The sequence below is a fragment of the Sordaria macrospora genome, chromosome 1 (assembly GCF_033870435.1).
Source record: "Sordaria macrospora chromosome 1, complete sequence".
Classification (NCBI taxonomy): Eukaryota; Fungi; Ascomycota; class Sordariomycetes; order Sordariales; family Sordariaceae; genus Sordaria; species Sordaria macrospora.
In genome coordinates this window covers 6605202-6624853 of record NC_089371.1, presented here as the reverse complement: position 1 = coordinate 6624853, position 19652 = coordinate 6605202, and the positions used below count along the sequence as shown (strand labels likewise).

The 19652-nt window shown below is 51.6% G+C and overlaps 3 protein-coding genes across 3 annotated transcripts; 1 reads left to right on the top strand and 2 right to left on the bottom strand.

Annotated features, from left to right (window-relative positions):
• Window positions 1-3649: 3649 nt before the first annotated feature.
• Window positions 3650-5965, bottom strand: SMAC4_01274 (uncharacterized protein; the record flags this gene model as incomplete). The annotated part of the gene is made up of 2 exons (XM_003352393.2): window positions 3650-5387; window positions 5457-5965. 2 exons carry the CDS (start codon window positions 5963-5965, stop codon window positions 3650-3652), a joined length of 2247 nt encoding a protein of 748 aa, XP_003352441.2.
• Window positions 5966-13386: 7421 nt separating this feature from the next.
• On the bottom strand, window positions 13387-14451 carry SMAC4_01276 (uncharacterized protein; the record flags this gene model as incomplete). Its single annotated transcript, XM_003352394.2, has 1 exon — window positions 13387-14451. The coding sequence occupies exon 1, from the start codon at window positions 14419-14421 to the stop codon at window positions 13387-13389; it is 1035 nt and encodes a 344-aa protein (XP_003352442.1). The 5' UTR covers window positions 14422-14451.
• Window positions 14452-15535: 1084 nt separating this feature from the next.
• On the top strand, window positions 15536-18183 carry SMAC4_01277 (uncharacterized protein). The gene is made up of 3 exons (XM_003352395.2): window positions 15536-16095; window positions 16167-17093; window positions 17152-18183. The coding sequence occupies exons 1-3, from the start codon at window positions 16076-16078 to the stop codon at window positions 18011-18013; spliced, it is 1809 nt and encodes a 602-aa protein (XP_003352443.1). The 5' UTR covers window positions 15536-16075; the 3' UTR covers window positions 18014-18183.
• Window positions 18184-19652: the final 1469 nt, after the last annotated feature.

Genomic DNA, 19652 nt, shown 5'->3' with positions numbered 1-19652 from the left:
TGGGGATGAGCTCCAGGATTTTTCTGTAGTTGTATTGTTCGACTAATTCCCCTAGAAGGATTTCTGCGTAGTCCGTCTGCTCAAGCGCATGTTGATATGCGAAAATGGGTAAGGGTGCATCAGTGTCGTAAGCCCAGTCAGGAGCCCACTCTGCACAACAGTTATTGTTTCTGACTTCGGTCTGAGAGCGCAGAGTTCTCAGTATACACCCAGTTGGCTGACAACCATAGGTCGGAATCTATAGGACTGACCGTCTACGGCAAGAGTTAGCCTGTTGTCTGTTCTGAATTATCCGCCTACACATGGGTCAGGTTCTTAGAACGTACTATCTGTGATTTGTGTCAGTCTGGGTAGTTACAAAAAGTGGCTTGGGTGAGCGTCCCAAAATTCTGAATGGGAAAACGTACCTTGCGCCTGATCTCCAGAAAGTGCTGCTCGTCACGGCTAGGCCCCCTGCCACGAATTTGTTCCTTCCCTTTTGTAAGTAGTGGAAGGCAAAAACAATGCTTTTCTCAACATCTGCGAGGGAGCACATACCCATTCTTTCTGCTGAGCTCGCTATTCGATCAAATTAGGAGGTCAGCAACCGGGAGGTGATACCCAGTTAAAAGGCGGTAGATGAGAGGGGAGTGGGAAACGAAACCAAAGGCGGCGTAGAAGCCAAAGTGCATGTTGCTCCATGTTACTCATTGCCATTACTTGGCCATTTATGGATGTTCGAACAATAAGGATGTCTCGTGCTGAAACCACCAGAATGGAAACCTTCTTTTACCCTGACAGTGTGCCTCGTCCGCTCAAGACTTTTTGCGATTTATGAACAACGCGAGGAGCACCCGAGGGACTGTCTTCAGCGGGTTTATGGGGTATGAGAGTTAACTTACGTGAATCCGTTCCCATAACACTTCCAACTCCTGATCAAGTGGAGATGGCATTATGCTTGCCTAGGGAAGTTTCGAGACAAGGGAAAAGAAACTTGAGTAAAGATAAACGAGGAGTAGAATTATGGACAAGTTGGTGAAGTAAACGGGGAGGAATTAGTACTGTAGAACATAAATAAGTAGTAGGAGGACAGGCTTATACGAAGTTGGATCCTGTTGTTAAACTGCTTATCTCCAGACAAAATCCACCTCAACGTACCTGGTATTTCTGAAAATGACTGACGGATAAATAAGACTGTTGCATCAGTTGGTGGATGTACTACCGCAAGTCTTCAAATCTGATTGATTCTCGCCCTCTCTTCCTCGGAACGCGAGATCAAAACGAAGTAGCTGAATTAACAACCGAGTGGGGGACCAATAATCCATCACATGCAATACTTTATGAGTCCAGAATTGCTTATTTTGCGCCAGATTTGCTGCGGAGATGTCTTTTGGACGTCTTAGTTGAACCACATCATTGTCTGACAGGGAATCTAGAGCCGCGTTTCTTTGAGCGAGGCTTTCTCAACCCAGCTCGCACCGGATAATCCGGGAGCCACTGATCCAATCGAGTAGATATTGCGACATGCGGGGAGAATCAGGCAATGGAATAGTCCAAGTGCATTGGTGCAAGCGTGAGAGAAGCAAAGGCATGGTGATCAATGAAGTTCAAGATCACCATAGATAAAAGAACTTCGATAAGGAAAAGAAAACACTTACAATGATACCTGGCTTGTGAGATCCTTGTGAGGGAAGCTCAGTGTTTCTCACTCCACGCAGCTAGGGGACGAAGTAATTGGTGTCCTGCCTGCATCAAGGCATGTATGGTCAGCCATAGCTGCCACCCGCAGCCGTCGATCAGTTGAAGGAATTTGACTGCTTTGCCAATCTGGCCTAGGAAGAGACGTTAGCACCTGTAGTGAAGGGAATAAACAGTTTTACAGCTAAGGTAGTCACTGGAGTGCTCTGACGACTAGTAACAGCTTTCTGCCGGCGGAAGGGGCGGCACCGTCTACCTTGACTGAAGAGTAAAGTCAATATCAAAGACAATCATTTGAGGAAGTTGAATCGGAAAAGAGGAGGAAGGATGAAATACAAGGCTCTGATGCAACAGTAATCGTCACGAAAGCGACAGCTGCATTACATGCATGGCGATCATGATAGGCAACTGGACCTCAATATGCAGCTTCGCCGCATGGAGCCGTCGAATTGCTGGGTGCCGAGACGCTGCAGTCAAGGCGGGACGAAAGTGGGATGAATGGCTGGTTCTCATTGTTAGGAAAGTAGTAGTTTGTCAAATCAACCTTCAAGATTCCCAAGAAGCAACCTTAGGTGGCTAACAGCTTCCCAATGGTAACGGATGGCGCTCTGCAAGCCTGCATTCTTGAAGGAAGCTGAAAATATGTCAAAAATCGGTTACTTTTATAATAAGTATGGGTTGCATACGAACTCTAGGTAGATGCCTTCTAGGAGTCTCACGATGCGGCGTGTAAGGTTGAATACGAGAATATTTGTGACAATGCATGCTCCTTCCTTAGGCTCAGATTGCTTCTTCTTACCAACGTCCGGGTAGTTCTTATGACATGTAAATTGGGGCAATGGAAGTTGAGAGCTTCATGTGTGAGGGGGTATTCACCAACAGAGGTACCTATATTGAGTTAACAGATCCAGAATAATCTTAACCGCAACGTGGCCAGGCTTACATATCTTGGTTCGTTCGGCGTTTGGTTCGGTATTGAGGCCCGCGATTTCAAAAGGCTTGAGAGAAAAGAAAGGAAGAGTAAGGCTCTGGTGCAACAGGTAGTCACTTGCTGCAGTGGAAGCGGCCGAGGCCGAGCCTGCTGCATCATGCATGGCAATCATGATAGGCAGGCTGGTATGACGTTTTCCAATTTGGGCGCTCGAAGCGGACGAGGTCTTGGATTCCGTTCTGCATCTCTGAAGAAAGCTGAGAATTTGTCAACAAATCGGTGGCTTTGGTGTGTTGGGAGCTGCATGCTCAGAGTCTGGACAATGCGCTTGTCTCTGCACATTGACGTCTGGACCGCGACTGCCGATGGTGGTTGAGTAATAAGCGGTAAAGTCTCTATGTGGAAGATTGGGAATCAACGGAAGTTGAGGAAAGAGCGTGGGAGCCTCACAATGCTCAGTCTGTACCAGATTTGATTTCAACTATCACCATCTCATCCATCTATCTCATCACCGGAGCCAACTGACTTTGCATGGGTTTGTTGTTTCAATTCTTTGTTTATGTGCTTTCATCGTATATGGATCAGCCAGATTCCAAGACAAACATCAAAAGATCTACAAATACAAGAGTAAACACTACGCTCTATCAGTAACGGAAAGAAGGATGCTCCGCTTGGGCATTACCATAGATGCCCTGAGTCCCTGCCCTCTGCAATTGGGCTGGAATTTACCTTACAAAATGAACTATGAGACTCTTCAGGAAGATGCGCCTCTTTCGTCTCTTCCTCTTCCTCTTCCTCTTCCTGTTTCTCTTCCTCTTCCTCATACCGTTCCTCTTCCGCTTCCTCTTCCATCGCCAATCCCCGTGACCAACCCCCCCGTGAAACCCAGAGCTGACAAACTCAACGCAGCTACATATGATGATTAGCGTACGCAGGCTGGCAAGGAGGAAACGGCGAAGGGAAATAAGGATAGTAGCCGTCCAGGTGGTACGTGGTCATCACATTCGGCAACATACCAAACATAGCGGCAGCTGACGGATCCTATGCGTCAGCCTGGACTTGTGAGGGTACTTGTTGCTCAGAATGATGATGATGATGTCCACCTGGTCCCCCATTTGGAGGAGCATACCGGCCACGGAATCCCCCACCTCCGCCCCTGCCCCGTCCGCCGCCACGGTAACCTCCACCAACATTACCGCCAAGGTTGTAATACCCTTGAGACGAAGAGTATCCACCTCCTCCACCGCCACGACCTCCACGCCCTCGGAAGTAATCGTTGCCGCCGCGGTGGGAGTAATGGTTGTTATGGTGGTGGTTGTTGTTGTGGTGGTGTGAGTGCGAGCGCCCGCCATGGTTGCTTGAAGACTGTGACCTGCTGCTACCCTGAGAAGTCTGTTGGGCCTGGTCAGAAGTGCCTGTGGCGGCACCGTTGGACTCTGTTGCGGCGTTGCTACCGCCAGAGCCATCAGGACTGCCGTCACCAAATCCTTCACTGCTGCCCGGACTTTCCGCACTCGCCTGGCCATCTCGGTTCTTGGGCCCTCTCTTTCTGAAGAAGGGCCGCTTCTTCACCTTGGATGGCTTGTGGTCAAGGTTGAACTTAATAGGCTTGACTGGATCCGTGACCATGATGTTGTCTTCCAGGCCGGCCGTCTTCAGGTCCTCTTTAGAGGCTGTCCAAGCCTGGAAAACATTCTCGAGATTCTCAAAGCTGGCGACCTCGGGAACCCACGCCCGAACGTAGACACCATCCTTGTCGTAGTCAAACGCCTGCTTGACAGGGTTGAAAATCCGGGCGGCGCCGCGAGGGTCGTTGCCTACACCGGCTACGTATTGCCAGTTGGCCCAGTTGGAGGACACATCGTAATCCACAAGCAGCATTTCGTACCACTCTGCGCCATATCTCCAGTCAATCTCCATGTGTTTGGCGAGGAAGCTGGCGACGTTTTGCCGCGCCCGGTTGGATGTGTAGCCAGTGTGTAGAAGCTCTCTTTGCGACGCATCGATGAGTCCCATGCCTGTTGTTCCGGCGTTGAACCTTGCAAGGATGTCCGCGACCTTCTCAGGAGTAGGGTCTTGTCCAGGCAACGCTATGCTCGTGTTCGCAGTTTTCCACCCGTGCTTCTTATCCTCGCCCTCGTAATCGGTATGCTTGCCATTGAAGCCTTCTATGCGGAAGAGCTTGTCACCATACTTTTGGTGGCACAACCGCATGTAATCACGCCACAAGAGTTCTATTCTGACGGTCTCCGTGCCTTGATTATCCCCTTCTCCAAACCCATCGGCCCCTTGATATCTGGTGTCCGATCCGTCTTCGTAGGCCACCAAAGCGTGGTGGATTTGGCGAGCGGTGACGCATCCCTGTGCGAGGTACGCAGACAGCTTGGTGCTGAACTCCGGTCCAAGGAGGCCATTCCTGGTGTCCTTGTAGCGTTTCATGCCGCCGCTCATGATGAGATCGTCGATTCGCTTATGAGCCGATGTCTCTCCGCCTCTGAATGGGTGGGATGATTCTGCCTTTTTGGGGAAGTCTGGAAGATTCTTCAGGAAGTTCTTAACTGGCCTGACGACGACGTCCACCAGTTTCTCGCAGGTGTCTGGGATGCTGAAAGGTGATTGCTGACTTGGAATCATATCTGTGTCCGGATATGCGGGTAAGGCCCCCTTTGCAGGAACTGGCATTGCCTTCCTCGCTTTCTCGCGCAAGGGTTCTACTTGTTTTCGGTATGTGGTAAAGACATCGGGGAGATCGTTGAGGTCTGTGACTCCTGTATCTCGACTGTAATCCAACAAATGGTCAGCTTTCTTCTTCAACATCCACTACGGGGGGAGGTTTTGGAGGACTTGCTCGTGGATAAAGTATTTCTCATCATCCCATAACTTGAAGTCGATGCCACTATTTGCGCAAAAAGATGCCACTGCCTTTTCGTCATTCTTCTCTTCTGATCCTTCGTGGCTTGTCATCCACACGGCTCCGACTGGGCATTCCTTCGCCTTGAGCCCATCAACTAGCGACTTTACAGCACCCGTGTATGTTCCAACGCGGACGAGAAGGTCACTGCCATTTGACTGAAGGCTTGTCTTGAGGTCCCAAACTGACTCAGCCAGGAACTTGGCACGGTATGGGCCGCATCTTGCGTACCCTCCAACAGCGCTTTTGGGAGCAGGACGTGGGATCTCGCCTCCCTCTGGAAGAAAGCCGGAGAGGTCAATCTGCGGCGCAGGAAAGACGTAGACGGGAATGAGGTGCGAAAAGCCGTGGTTGGAGTCTGGGTTGGCGAGGTGGTGGAAGATGGGGTTGTCAGACAAGCGAAGGTCCCTACGCAACACATAGATGACAACCTTTGACTGCGTCATGTTGGGCAACTAAGGTAAGGATAGGGTCCCTAGAGATATGGGGGTCTTGTCTTGGCGTATATGTCAAGTCGAAGGATGTTGAAACGTTAACCCAACCCAGGTGGATGGCGCAAGCTATGTGATTCGGACGAAGCTAGACGAAGCTCAGCTCAAGCGGATTTGTCGTATGTTGACTTGGTGACTTGGGGTCGTCTGGTCAACCTGGCCGTGCTATGATGCGCCTTGATGTGTGTGTAAGGGGCTCTGCAACCTCTTGGGATGAAAACGGAGTCGGTGCAAAATGTATAGAGGATGCTGATAATGATGAGGCACAAGACAAGACCCGCAACCAGATGAGGAGGAGGGTATAGTCGACTCAAATATGCCTTCAAAGTTCAAGCAGCCATGACGGAGCTAGAACTCCTATGAAGGCGTGTGGAAGATTGTGATGTGATGGGGAGGAGCTGAGCAAGGACCCTGGTAGACCTGGGAGGCTAGAGAAGGAGGAGAAGGGGGAAAAGGAAATGTGATGACCGTGTACTAGTCCCGGGGAAGGATATGCAACATCCAGACGATGGGGCATGTACCTCTACGGCGATGATGTATCCCCTCTGCATCTGTGTCTGCCCGGTGCCCTGCGAGGAAGGACCCTGGCAAGAAATGGCACGAGAACATGATGAGCATGTGGACAAGGAGCGAATCGTGACATGGATGACATGGTTGACTTCTCGCCGGTAGTCGATGCCCCTTTCCGAGCCATAGTACGCCATACGCACAGAATAGTACTTAGTGTAGACCAAATTAGAAGAAGGCTCCCAGTAGGAGTCTCCTCCGATGGACATGAATAACTGGCGATGTGTGGGGCCGGTGAGCTCAGCGGGATCGTGGCCGAGATGCATGAAGGTACCATGGCATCCAAGGCCATCCGGTTTCCATTCCCCTGGGGATTTCCGTTTCCAGGACCGTGGTTGGCCGAACCAGTCAGGATGCAAGGTCCCCTTTCATTCCATTTCCAGCGCTGTGGTTGTTCGGTTGTCCGTATGGTGTGGACATGTCAACGGCTGCAAAAGCAGAAGGTGTCGCCATTCCATTGCCATCCTGTCAGTCATTTCACCGTTAGCGTGCTTGACCGGACCGGTTGCCGCATGACCGTGACGCATCTAGATCCATCCAATGTTGTTGCTAGCTCCAGTCCAGAGTCTCCTTGGGGAGGATTTGCCTCTCGCAGGTCACCTAGCTAGCACGGCTCATCAACAAGAACGCGGAAACATGTGCATGAGAGTGAGACGGAGGGACTGGCAAGAATCGAGTGGGAAGGAAGGAAGCTCGAACTGGGCTGCTGAGGCTCTGATGAGACGAGGAACTTAATCACATCCTGTCCGTTTTAGGAAAGGGCAAATGGAAATGGCCGGCTCTGTGTGGTTGCGCCTGCGTGAACTGGAGGGCGCTAGGGGTGGGTGGGGCACAAGCGGCGCGATTTCAACGACATGTCTTGGCGCACGGTGATCGGCTGGGCGCACTGTGAAATCCAGGTCGGGAAAATTCGACTGTGGGGCGGGTGGGCCGCCAAGAATGGCAGGCCCATTGAAATCCTTCAACGGCCGCCCCCGGTCCCGAGTGCCGGGCATGTGGACGTTGAGGCTTGTCCCTTGCCGAACTTGAAGCTGCCCTGGCCTGACAAGGCAGCTGCCAAACCCAGGCCAAGTCCTGAATCCCCCACTCCGCATCCCGAACAAGTTTAGGGACAGCATCAAGTCGAGTGATATCTCCAAACTTCAGCTTCCTTCTCCCAAAGCTCAGCTCTGACCGCGCGGCAACAAGACGACCCCGTAGCAATCGCGGCCACTTCGGATGTCAGGAAGTTTCCTTGGGGTTTTTGCCTCCATTCGCAGCGACATTTAGAGCCATCATCTGTCTGACAAGGGATGTCTCGAGTCCTTGCCTGGACCAAGTTCTCGAGCCCTGCGGTAGGTTGGCTCAAGTTTGGATGGAAGCTGAAAATGAATGGAGGCACCGAGCAAGGAACATACGACCATCTGATATTAGATGTGTTTACCTCTCGACAACAAAAGAAAAACAAGCAATGTCGGTGAGGGTTTACTCCACACCGAAACACCTCGCCAAACAACGGCGACCGAAGGAAAGATGGCTTTCTGGAAATTGCCATCCAGACTCTTTAGCATGTCTCGTTCTCGCCGGCTTTCTGTTGGGATTTGATATTGCGACTCGCGACCCTGCAACGCCTAAAACGTGCTGCGGGTGTAACACCCATTCCGCGTCTCGTTGGGGCCATCCCACATGGAATCTTTTCGGTAATTGCATTTTCTTCCTTTTCTTCCAGCTAAATGCCGCGGAAACTGGTCCGTCTTTAGTGCTACCTTCTCCGATTGGCGGTGTCTGAAATTTAGGGCCCTTCTCCACTAGGCTATCGATTTTCCTAGCCGCCTCTAAGGCCTCCCTGAAGCCTCCTAAAGCCTCACTTGCTCGGAAGAGAGACATTCCGGGGAAACACGGCTGATCGACGGGTCCGGGAACCTTCCGTCATATCTCCCGCTGGCCGGTGACTCTGTGATGGTGGCAACGACGGTGCCCGTGAGCCCCGTCTAGAGGTGACAATCTAGGCAAAGAGGGTTATGTTTGTTCCTCGGTTGACTTGACGTCTCGTTTCCAGGTGAGCACGGGTCTGGCTATCGTTCGGATATGAACACCATGCACCCTGAGCCTCAAGCCCTATTATGATCCTTCCAGGCTTTTCGAGGCCTTCGTTAATGCTTGTGCACCTCAATGGGAACGGGAATTGGTCACCACAAGCGGGATTACAATGGCGATCCTAAATGGTACCTTACATCTCGGCTCACTAGCAAGAGATCCTTTTCTGCAGTTTCCGAGTACCGACATCCCGTTTCAGAGTCAGACACACGAATCCAGGAGCGAGAGATTCCATGGACCATCCCATCACGTACAGGCACAGTACGTGTTCTTGCAGACAGTGAACGACTGAGTGTACGACATCCTACACTAGCCAATCGCATTACACCAGCAGTATGCCAACGATTCACTGCCATGTATTTACGTGGCACTGTGGCTCAAGTGGCTGTTGAAACCGCAGCGAAGCTTTCAGAGGCTTCTTCCAATGTGACCCCCATCCGCTTCTAGTCCGGACATAACCCCTTCTCGTCTCCAAGCAATGTACCTATAGGATGCAAAGGAGGTCCCACCATTGAATTCCTTCAAAGACCCATTCGGCCGGTAGTTAGCAGTCTGAAAGACCTTGACCATGGTTCTTCCTTCCGATTCGCCCATTAATCTCGGAGTCAGGTCCATGCTCTCGACGTGGACAAGTTGGCAACTGAGACAATCATCCCCAACCTTTCTCTTCCAGTGGCCGGATCGGCCAGTACGGTACGCTAACATCTCCCGTTTCGAGATGCGATCCTAATAAAGAAATTCAGGGTCCTCGAAGCCCCGGATTCGGTCAGGATTACTTGACGTCAACTCCAAATCCCAACGGACTGGCAATGTCTTACATCAAATAGAGCCAGGAGCCATGCGAGGATGCCATATTTCGTATTACCGCGAACGCCTGCCATCGGAACAAATGGTTGCTAAATCAGTTTGATATTGACAAGAGCCGTTGAAAATGGCTTACGGTTCGACTTTCATCACTCAAATTCGTCTGGTGAACAACACAAGTTCAGCTTGAAGTGTCGATAGTGAGAGTCATCCTGATCAAACAATCTGAGAGCTACTTCGGCCCTAAAGGGCAAGTTGCAATCATTCTATGGGCAGGGCTGGCATGTAAGATCGGCGTCCAGCATCTTCAGTTGTACGACCGTTACAAGCGCATACGGAGTACAACGTACACGGCCGAACAAAGTTTACGAACAATATCAGTGCAGCACGACCGCCTCAACCTACATCTATTGGCGTTTTCAAAATCCGTTTATGTCAAAAGATCAAAAAAATTGAAGTACTGAGGCCGGTCCAGTATTCGAGGCCTTCAACATCATTTGCTGACCTGGTGGCTGCAGTCGAGTAAGGCGTTCCGACGACATCTGGCGCCTTCCTCTTTGATGCGTGCCAGTATCGTTCTTGCTGAAGATCGTAACAAACATCCAATCGCTTTGCTCTTTCCTGCCACGAGGAACAACCGCCCGAGACCGTGACTTCAGACACGACTTGACAATGAGTCGAAATGTCGGTGTGGTTGATTCGGATTCTATGGAAGAGGGGTTGCCATGGCCAACACAGGTTGGATTTCCTTCCTCCCCATGGAAAATCTCCGAAGGAACACAGACACATCGGTTTCGCGAAACACGCCAAACCCCAGGCAACCTACAGCAAAAGAAAGAAAAGAATGTCTCAGAAGAAGACGATTCGGTGTGATATTTTCAATAACACGCAAGTGTGCTGTCGTGACATTCATCCCCTGACGTTGTTTCTCCGAGACAAACTGCCGCCATGGCAGCAGATTCTTTACCCTCCATTGGTCTTAGAGACAATCAAGACAACGTGCATTCTTGCTCGCGTTTTCCGTGACCAAAATTACGTTCTCAGCCCATCAACGGACCCCATAATCGCCACAAGGCTCTCTGATCCACATCCCTTACCAAGCATACACCCATCGATCACAAAATGCAGGGTCCTAATCAAACCCCCGCAGCCATTTTCCCATGTCACAAACCAGACTTGTTGATTCAGACCCTTCTTTTCGCTCCCCGATGTCCTTATTTGAGGACGAGTCCCTCCATCAGCAGCACGCAGGTCAACCAAAAGGCGCTTTCAGAGCCCTCACGATAGGGAATGCATGTGCGCTGGTCATGACGGCTGACCCAACTTATCAACACAACATGGTCAGGGCTTCATTGTTTCCAAAGTGACAATGCTAACGCATCCACATCATCCAACGACCCCCACGCGAAAGCCCTACCGCTTGACGAAGGTCAGCCTCATCACAGGCATGATAATGAAGAGCTATCCAAGTCAACTAAATAGCAACACCGACCTACGACAGCCTCAGCGCCAAGTGGTAGGATACTTGCGTAGACTGCATTAGAGAGACGCCGCCGGAGCGTTCCCCGGCTCGGGAGTGGAGACCGCCGCCGGACAGTAAGAAAACCAAAGCCGTGTCTACCCTAGTCTCATTATACTGTCCACGACGTTGTGAGATTACCACTGACTGGGGGATGCTACGGAGGGGTTGTCATCGCCCGGAGTGACATGGTCAAAGGGGGATCAGGACCCCCCCATTCATATGGGTAGGTAACTCAACTTCTTCCTAGGTAAAGTGAGACGGTCATTCTCTCGCTCTATTTGTCAACTTGCTAGACCCATTTCTCCATTTCTATCCTTCGACACTACCCGGCTGCTATAGCCAAGTCTGCGAGGGAAGACCGGAAGGCCTTTACAGGCTTCCCGGCACATAAATTACATCTTGGTTGATGCCCGAAGCCGAACCGGAGCCGACGCAAAGTCCATTTTGCATCTCATACGGAGCCCTCATTATAGATCTTCATTGAAGATCCAGTAAACGGGCCGGGTTGATGTCCACGGTTTGTTACTGGTCTGGTGAGGGCAACTGGATCGGCGGTCCGAAGCGGGGGTGAGATGGAGAGATTGCGAGACTGAAAGCCTAGCCGGAGTGTGTTCCTTCATGATGCAGTGGTGAACTGGTGATGAGAACCCCTACCCGCTCTCGCCGTTCTACCCGTATCCCGGGTGCCCACGAAGAGGTCCAAATTGTTGAAACTTGAAAAGTGAAGCGAACTAAGAGGATGGAGTGCATTCTCGCATCCGCATTCCTCATCCTCCCTCTTCGACTCCATCTCTCTACCGCCTTATCTTGGCTTTGGTCTCGGTCGTCCTCCAACTGCATTACTCACCAAGCTAATCAGGAAACCGAGGGGGGACCGAAGGGGGACCGATGGGGGACCAACCCTCGGGGAGCGAACAACTGAGCGAGTCAATTGTAGGAACAAAAACCTTGATGGTTGATACCCTCACCGGCCTCACCCGAACCAAAGACCTCCAAAAGGACCCCGTTGTTAATAACGGACGGCCGTCCGCGGCCCGTCATTGGCACATTTTTTCAATCCCGTTGTGCCGCGTATTATGGACCCCGAATAATTTCCTTGATTGTAATTTGTAGTGTGTCTATAAATCACTAGCGCAGAGACCCTTTTTACGGAAATGTTGGTGGAATTCAGAGGATCATCATGGCCTGATTTTTTTGGAGTCGCAGAGTCGTTGACTGCCCGAACCCTTCGAGTTGGACATGTCGTAATCACGGCCAATCGTCCGGGCTCTCTGATTGGTTGAACCCAAGAATTTTGGGTGGTTGAGGAAGGTGGAGTTGGAACAAACTAGAGGTAGAAATGGAGATAGTGCCCTGTGTGGAACTCACTGTTGGAACCTGGAAGTGGAAAGGGCAGTGGGAACTGGAAAGGGAAAGAATGTCTTGGCTTAGTACCTCCAGACCAAAGGATCGCAAAACCCCACTGGAGTGCACTCCCCCCAACCCGACGCGGAATTCGTCACTCACCGTGTCAGTCAAAGATTCGGTGTGAAGATGAACTGTCCTTTAGACCTACAAGGTACAGTAGAGAGGCGGTCCGGTCCGGTCCTCAACAACCCTTTCCACTGTTCGGCGACCACATGAAAAGTGGAAACCGAAAGACGAAAATGAAGAGAACGAAACCAACCAAGGCGAACAGTCTGAACAGCACTCCAGAGTCACTAGCTGATAAATCAACTTCACTAAAATTAGTGTTTGCGGAAGACACTGCTTCCGGTTGTGAAAGTCTCCGGGAGACTAAAATAAGGGTTGGGTTACGGAGTTGCGGACTTGCTATTGGATACCGTAGCCCACACTCCCGTCAACTATCAAATCAACTCCCCAACACAAAACAACTAAAAGCGGACACAGTGAAGCAGGACAAGGCAGGGCCCAGTGAATGAGGAGAGGGTTGAATGTCCCCCGGGGAGATCTAAGGATGGGATGATATGGTACTTCTGTCAATCATAAGATACTTGCACGGTGCATGGAAGGGATTTTTCATCGAGACGAACTAGTGTAGGGGCTGGGTGAGGAGTTTTCTCATATGGGTAGTGTTTGGATGTTGCTTGTGTATGTAAGCGGAAGAAGTTATGGAGCAACCAGATTCAGACCCCAGAGAGAGAGAAAGATAAGATTGAAGCCAAGGCTGAGCGAGAATTATACGGGTCAGTGCAAGATGTTCGTGATCTTGTCAGGCTTTTGAATCCAACACCTCTCCGTCAAGTCTAGCAGTCTATATGCCTGCTACAATTATCTCTACTGTCTAATGAAGTACAAACGGAAACCATGGCAAGAGCACGCTCCCAAGGGATCTAGAGAAGCAGCACAGCCTGGTGATAAGACAGATGACTATGCAATATGTTTAAAACATCTCCCGATCCCACTTTTAAAAGCGAGCATTCTCACCCTGATCAGCCAACCCGCTGACCGTCAACCCTCCCTTTCCACTCTTCCCCATTCCACCCACAAACAAAGCCTCCGCAACAACGGCGGCCTTGCCCGTCCTCGCTTCGTGTATCGAAGCATCCAGATAGATCTTGTAGTGGCTCTTGCCGCGCTCCTCCCCCGGAAGCTCCTCATCGCTCCTCGGCTTGACACGAATAATGTAGAACTTTGAAGAATACGTGGCCGACACGTAGTTCAGCTGCAAATTGGCCGTCAGTCCGGACCGGTCTCCCCACTTCTTGAACGCGGCTCGGCCGCAGCTCTCGTCGAGGAGAGTCGCCAGACAGCCGCCGTGCACGACGCCGGGCCAGCCCGTAGTGGCGAAGCCGAAGAAGATGACACTGACGCACTCGCCCGTCTCCTTGTTGTACCAGACGCGGTGGTAGCCGCCGATGCCATTGGCGCCGGCCAGGGCGCCGGCCGAGATGTGTTGTGCCCGGTGCTCCGGACTGAGCGTCTCATACGCATCCCAGGACTCCCAGGCCGGGTCGGCGCTGAGCTCCTTGACGATCTGCAGGTCTTCCGCTCGCCGGTGGATGATCTTGGTCTCCAGGAGGTCAAGCTGGGAGCCCGGAGTCAGAGGTGGCGGGGGAGCGACGAACGCTCTAAAGGTGAGGCCCGCGGTGAGGCCAAAAAAGAGGAAAGAGCCATAGCCAAGGATCTTCCATACGCGACTACGCTTCTTGGGCTGAGGGGTGGGCTGCTCAGCCTGTGGTGGATAGGAATTCTGGGGGTATATGGGTTGTGGCTGAGGCGGCTGGATTTGGCGCCATGGTTGCGAAGTCGAAAGGAGCCGGAGTTGACGTGTTACTGATGAGCAAGGTGCTGTTGGAAGAGTTCTGCATGATGCCATCTGTGAAACCAAGGCTCTGGATCCGATCAGAGAGGCGCGGGGAGTGGCTGCTGAGGCTTGCGCAAGTGCCATGGCCAAAGCCCGGCGCTGCTGCTGAGGGCTGTACCGTATCCTGGAAGCCATGCTTTCTTTCTATGAAACGGTCACTGACCACCCTTTTCGCTTCTGTGATGCGGGAGACGGGATGACGACGGAGGGGACGCGGAGTCAGGGCAGCCACGGCGACGATCCAGGGGCACGATGTCGGCCACGGTGTTTCAGGGTGCTGGTCCCAGGGTTCCGGGTTCACAGAGTGTTCTGGGCCTTTCAGTTACAGATGCGCCCTGTCTATGCCGAGGCTGGATGTGGCTGGATGAGACCGAAGAGAGGGGTTGTCCTGAGTGGTGATATTGGGTCGCGATGGTGTTGCAGTTGCCGAGTCCGGGTCGAAGGTGAATTGCGGTTGACTTGCGACGACCAAGCCGCCGCCGGAAGGGGCTCTTGTGATTGGCCAATCCCCGGATTTTTTGGGGCTGCCGTCTCGGCAAGGGTCCGTGCATTGTACATCAAGGGCTCCAGGGAGATCCACCACTGTAAAGACAGCAGCTTCCACTTGTGCCTGAAAGTTCGATGCTGTGCTCCCGATGATGACAGGGTTCTCTGCGATCTCAATCGACGACAACCTCTTTTCACGATCACCAACCTCAGCTTCAACCGCCCATCAGTCATCACACCCCATCGCTTACACAATATGGCCGGCCGTCTCAGTACCGCTCTCTGGTCTCCGCAAGATATTGCGCGTCAGATACCTCGAGGTCCTGTATTTGATTATGCAAGATATCTCTGATCGCCGCACGAAGCTGTCGACAGCCGAGCACACCCCAGAGATCAGATGGATCGAGTAACGAATTCGCCCTGGGCTGTCATCCAAAGCTCAAGCACATACCTAAGCGAACGCGTTCCTGAAGTCAGGTACCGTGCTTCTATTGTTCAGATGACAGGGCTTTGCTTCAGTTCTGTCTGTCAAATCCGCAGCAGATCTATGCTTGTGTATGCCGGACATGACATCACGACTGCACGTCTTGCTTGGGGATGCTTACCTAGGTGAGAGCGGCAGTGTTTGCTCGACACACAGCGTACTGTGTATGCAGCGCAACGAACCGAATGGGACTCAGCGCAAAGAGCCAAGCTGGAGGGTTGTCACCCTAGTTGGGCTCCCAGGCATGAAGCAATCATAATACCTACCTACCTTATTGTTGTTCCTTTCTTTGTTTATCCGCGAGACTCCGTTGGCGTGCTGGCCCTACCGAGCCTGCCAACTTCCCCATTCAATGCTTGGCGAGCGGACACGCTTCCGATGTTTCTCCTCGCCTCTGGATCTGGAAATCATGGAAGTCCCAACGATCTCGGATTCTGGAACTGGTCGATGTGGCCGACTGGCCGTTCCAAAAGTCTCCGGCCGGCTTGATTCTCTTCTCCATTCCGTTGTCCCAGAAATGTCTGAAGTAGCCTGTTTTTCTTCCCTTCTCTCAAGAGACTGTTCTATCAGAGTCTCAGCTCTGGTCTCATTCAACGTGTCGGGTTGCCTCTCTTAGCACCGTCCCCCATCCGGACCCCTCCCAGACAAGACAAAGCCAGATCGACGCCAACGCCAACCTCCACAGGTTTCTTTCTCATATGCACAGGTCTTGCTTCATCTCTTATGAAAAAAGATAGGCTTCCAGGTCCAGATCCCACTTGTGGCACACTTTCGGTTCTATAGGGCAATAGCTCCAACAAGCTATCAAGACTGCCCAACATGTACGACTACGCTTTTGTGTGAGTAACAGACTTGAAAGCCACCACCCATTAGTCCTGGAAAGCATCGTTGCTGACTAGATGCATCATAGTCACCTGAAATTCACAATACCCCTGGCGGTACTTCTCACAGCCATCGCCTATCCGGTTCTCAACAGGATACATGTCATTCAAACAGGCTGCCTCATCTTCATCGCCTTTACCGCTGCTCTGCCATGGGATGCCTACCTGATTGAGCAAAAAGTATGGTCTTACCCGCCAGAGGCCATTGTCGGACCGCGTTTGCTTGGGATCCCCTTCGAAGAACTCTTCTTCTTCGTGATACAGACTTACATCACGGCCCTCGTATACATACTCTTCAACAAACCGGTTCTCCACGCGTTACACCTCAACAACCAGCGAAATCCTCCAGCATGGATGAGGATTGCCAAGGTTACCGGCCAGCTCATCCTCGTAGCTTTGTCGGTATGGGGATGGAAGGCTGCTCAGGTTAACCAGAAAACAACTTATCTCGGCTTGATCCTGGTTTGGGCTTGTCCGTTTTTGTTGGCCATCTGGACGCTTGCTGGGCGCTTCATTCTCAGCCTACCATGGTTCGTGACGGTGCTTCCGGTAGTCCTGCCTACCTTCTATCTCTGGGCAGTAGACGAGCTTGCTTTGCACAGGGGTACTTGGTCCATCGGGTCGGGGACGAAGCTCGAGTATTGTCTGTTCGGCAAGTTGGACATCGAAGAAGCCACCTTCTTTCTGGTGACCAACATGCTCATCGTCAGTGGCATGGCTGTGTTTGATCAATATCTCGCCGTCATCTACGCTTTCCCAACTCTGTTCCCCAAGGTCAACCGGTATCCGACACCTCTTATGCTTGTTCAGAGCCGTCTTGTCAACACTACCAAGTATGACCTTGAGCGCATTGAAGGCCTGAGAGAAGCAGTTGAGAGACTTCGTCTGAAGAGCAGGAGCTTCTACCTTGCCAACTCCCTTTTTTCTGGCCGCCTTCGCATCGATCTGATTCTGCTGTAAGTACTGAATCAACATTCCCTTCGTTCGAAATGTTGTACTGACAGACCATTCCAGGTATTCCTTCTGCCGTCTAGCTGATGATCTGGTTGACGACGCCAAATCTCGCCTCGAGGTTCTGTCCTGGACCGCGAAGCTTAACCACTTTCTCGATCAGCACTATGGCGACTCGGACGCCACCGAAGACCCCAAGCAAAAGGCCGAGCGCATCGACGCCTACATCAAAGAAGCCTTCCCTCCCTTTGCCTACCAAGCCCTCCACCTCCTACCCACTCACATCCTCCCTCCCAAGCCTCTCTACGAGCTCATCAAGGGTTTTGAGATGGACTCCCAATTCACCTTCCATGGCAGTTCCGACTCCACCAACCTCAAATTCCCCATCGCCCACGACAAGGACCTCAAAACCTACGCCATTCGCGTTGCCGGCACCGTCGGCGAGCTCTGTATCGCCCTCATAATCCACCACTGCCTGCCGGACATGTCAGATTCCCAAAAGCGCCGGCTCGAGTCTGCAGCGTGCCGCATGGGTATCGCGCTGCAGTACGTTAATATCGCTCGCGACATCCTCGTCGACGCCCAGATCGGACGCGTGTACTTGCCCACCAGCTGGCTCAAGGAGGAAGGGTTAACGCATAAGGCGGTTTTGGATAACCCGGAGGGTCCTGAGGTTATCGAGAAGATGAGGAGACGGCTGCTAGATAATGCGTTTGAGCTGTATAGGGAGGCCAGGCCGGAGATGCAGCAGATACCGAGCGAGGCAAGGGGCCCTATGATTGGCGCGGTGGAGAATTATATGGAGATTGGAAGGGTGTTGAGGGAGAAGAAGGTAGGACAGGTGTTTGTGAGGAAGGAGGGGAGGGCTACGGTGCCGAAGCAGAGGAGGTTGAGGACGCTGTTGAGAGCGTTGTATGAGCAATAGTCGGTAGTGGTGGTTTGGTGATGTGCGAGGTTAGTTGGATACCTATGGTGTGTTTCGGTGTAGGAGATTTGGAGGTACTTTTTGGATTTCCTTTTTTCTCTCTCCTGTATATATCGTCCCTTTTACGTATAGCGAAAAGTTAATGACTGATGAGAGATGATATGAATTACTGGAATACAGGGGGAGAGTGTGTATGAGTGAACAATGTGGGTTGGGATCCTGGTGCTTCGGATAAGGTACGGCGCTGTTTTCCAAGATGTGGTCGAGATTGATCTTGTCACGATCAAATGAGATCGACCAAGTTGCTGTGGTACGCTGCATACGTGGGATTGACTTCCATTCCTCTTGCACGTGCCAGATGTGCTTCCAGATTGCATGCGCATCATGTCGGTAACACCTGCCTGAAGGATACGTAGGTACTTTATACCGCCAACTTACGTGCAGTCAATCAAAGTTGCGTTTTTGTTGTGTATCTCCAGGTCTTTGATTTTTGTAGCAAATCTGTCTTCTTGTCAAAAACCAGTTCATATGGAAGCCCCAAAATTTTTGTCTAAACTGTGATCTCCGTGGTTAGTCACATCGGTGTAAGGTTTCATCCAAAAAGATGACTTTGGACGGAACGAGACGAGTCCAAGAAACAAACTTCTTCGGTCGGTCGGACTTGTTAAACGCCAAAGGAAATGTTGCACAGAAACACGACTTCTACCGTGTTCCACAATGTTCAACCAAAAGCTGGCCACGAGGGCAGCAATCAGTGTCAGATTGGGTGTCGGTTTGACCTGAACATCACTTGCGTCCGGGCCGTCTCGTTCGCTGGGTTGAAAAACTTGTCAACCTGCCAACACTGTATCTAAAATGCCTCTCGACACTCTCGAAACTGTCACGACTTTAGTTATTCCCTCAAGAAAGTGTACGACATCACCGACTGACTCTCTTTAGTAATGTCTTGTCTCGTCAGTCAGTTTCTTCCCTTTTCCTTGGCAGATGGCTTGTCATCTCGTCGGCTTCGGCAAGTGTAACCATTCTTCTGTGTTCATCATACAGTCAAGATCCTAGCAACTGCAAACAATTGGTGCACTATGGGGACGGCTCAAAATCTTTGCACTAACTGGGCAATTTGCACTTACTGGGGGCTGACTTACATACAAAGCTGGGAATCCGGGCAGCGGAGAGGCTTGCGTTAACTAGGTAAATTTGTATGGGTTTGCAGTTTGGGGGGGGGGGGGGGGGGGGGGGGGGGGGGGGGGGGGGTTGCAGTTGCTAGGGTCTTGACTGTACCCACCTGCCCAGCTTCTGGGCGAAAAAGGAAAGCCGAGAAGTTTTTAAAAAAAAAAAAAAAAATTGTTTTCCGTGTGAAGTGATGGAGCGAAGATCATATGAATGTCTCCCATTCGGAGTTTGATATCATCCAACATTGGTAGCTTGGCGGCGTGGTTTGATTTCTCTACTCCGAAGGCTGTGCCGTCTGTCACCAATCCCGATGCGGGGGACCTGGACTCGCTTCGATGAAAGAGCAGAGAGGAATGACGTCGGTGGACTTGGAGAGAAAAAGGGTCCAGTCCATGACGGAAAGATGAGGTGGTCAGTGCTTTTCGTGCACGCGTTAAGTGGAGGTTTCTGTTCATAAAAGTCTACTGAT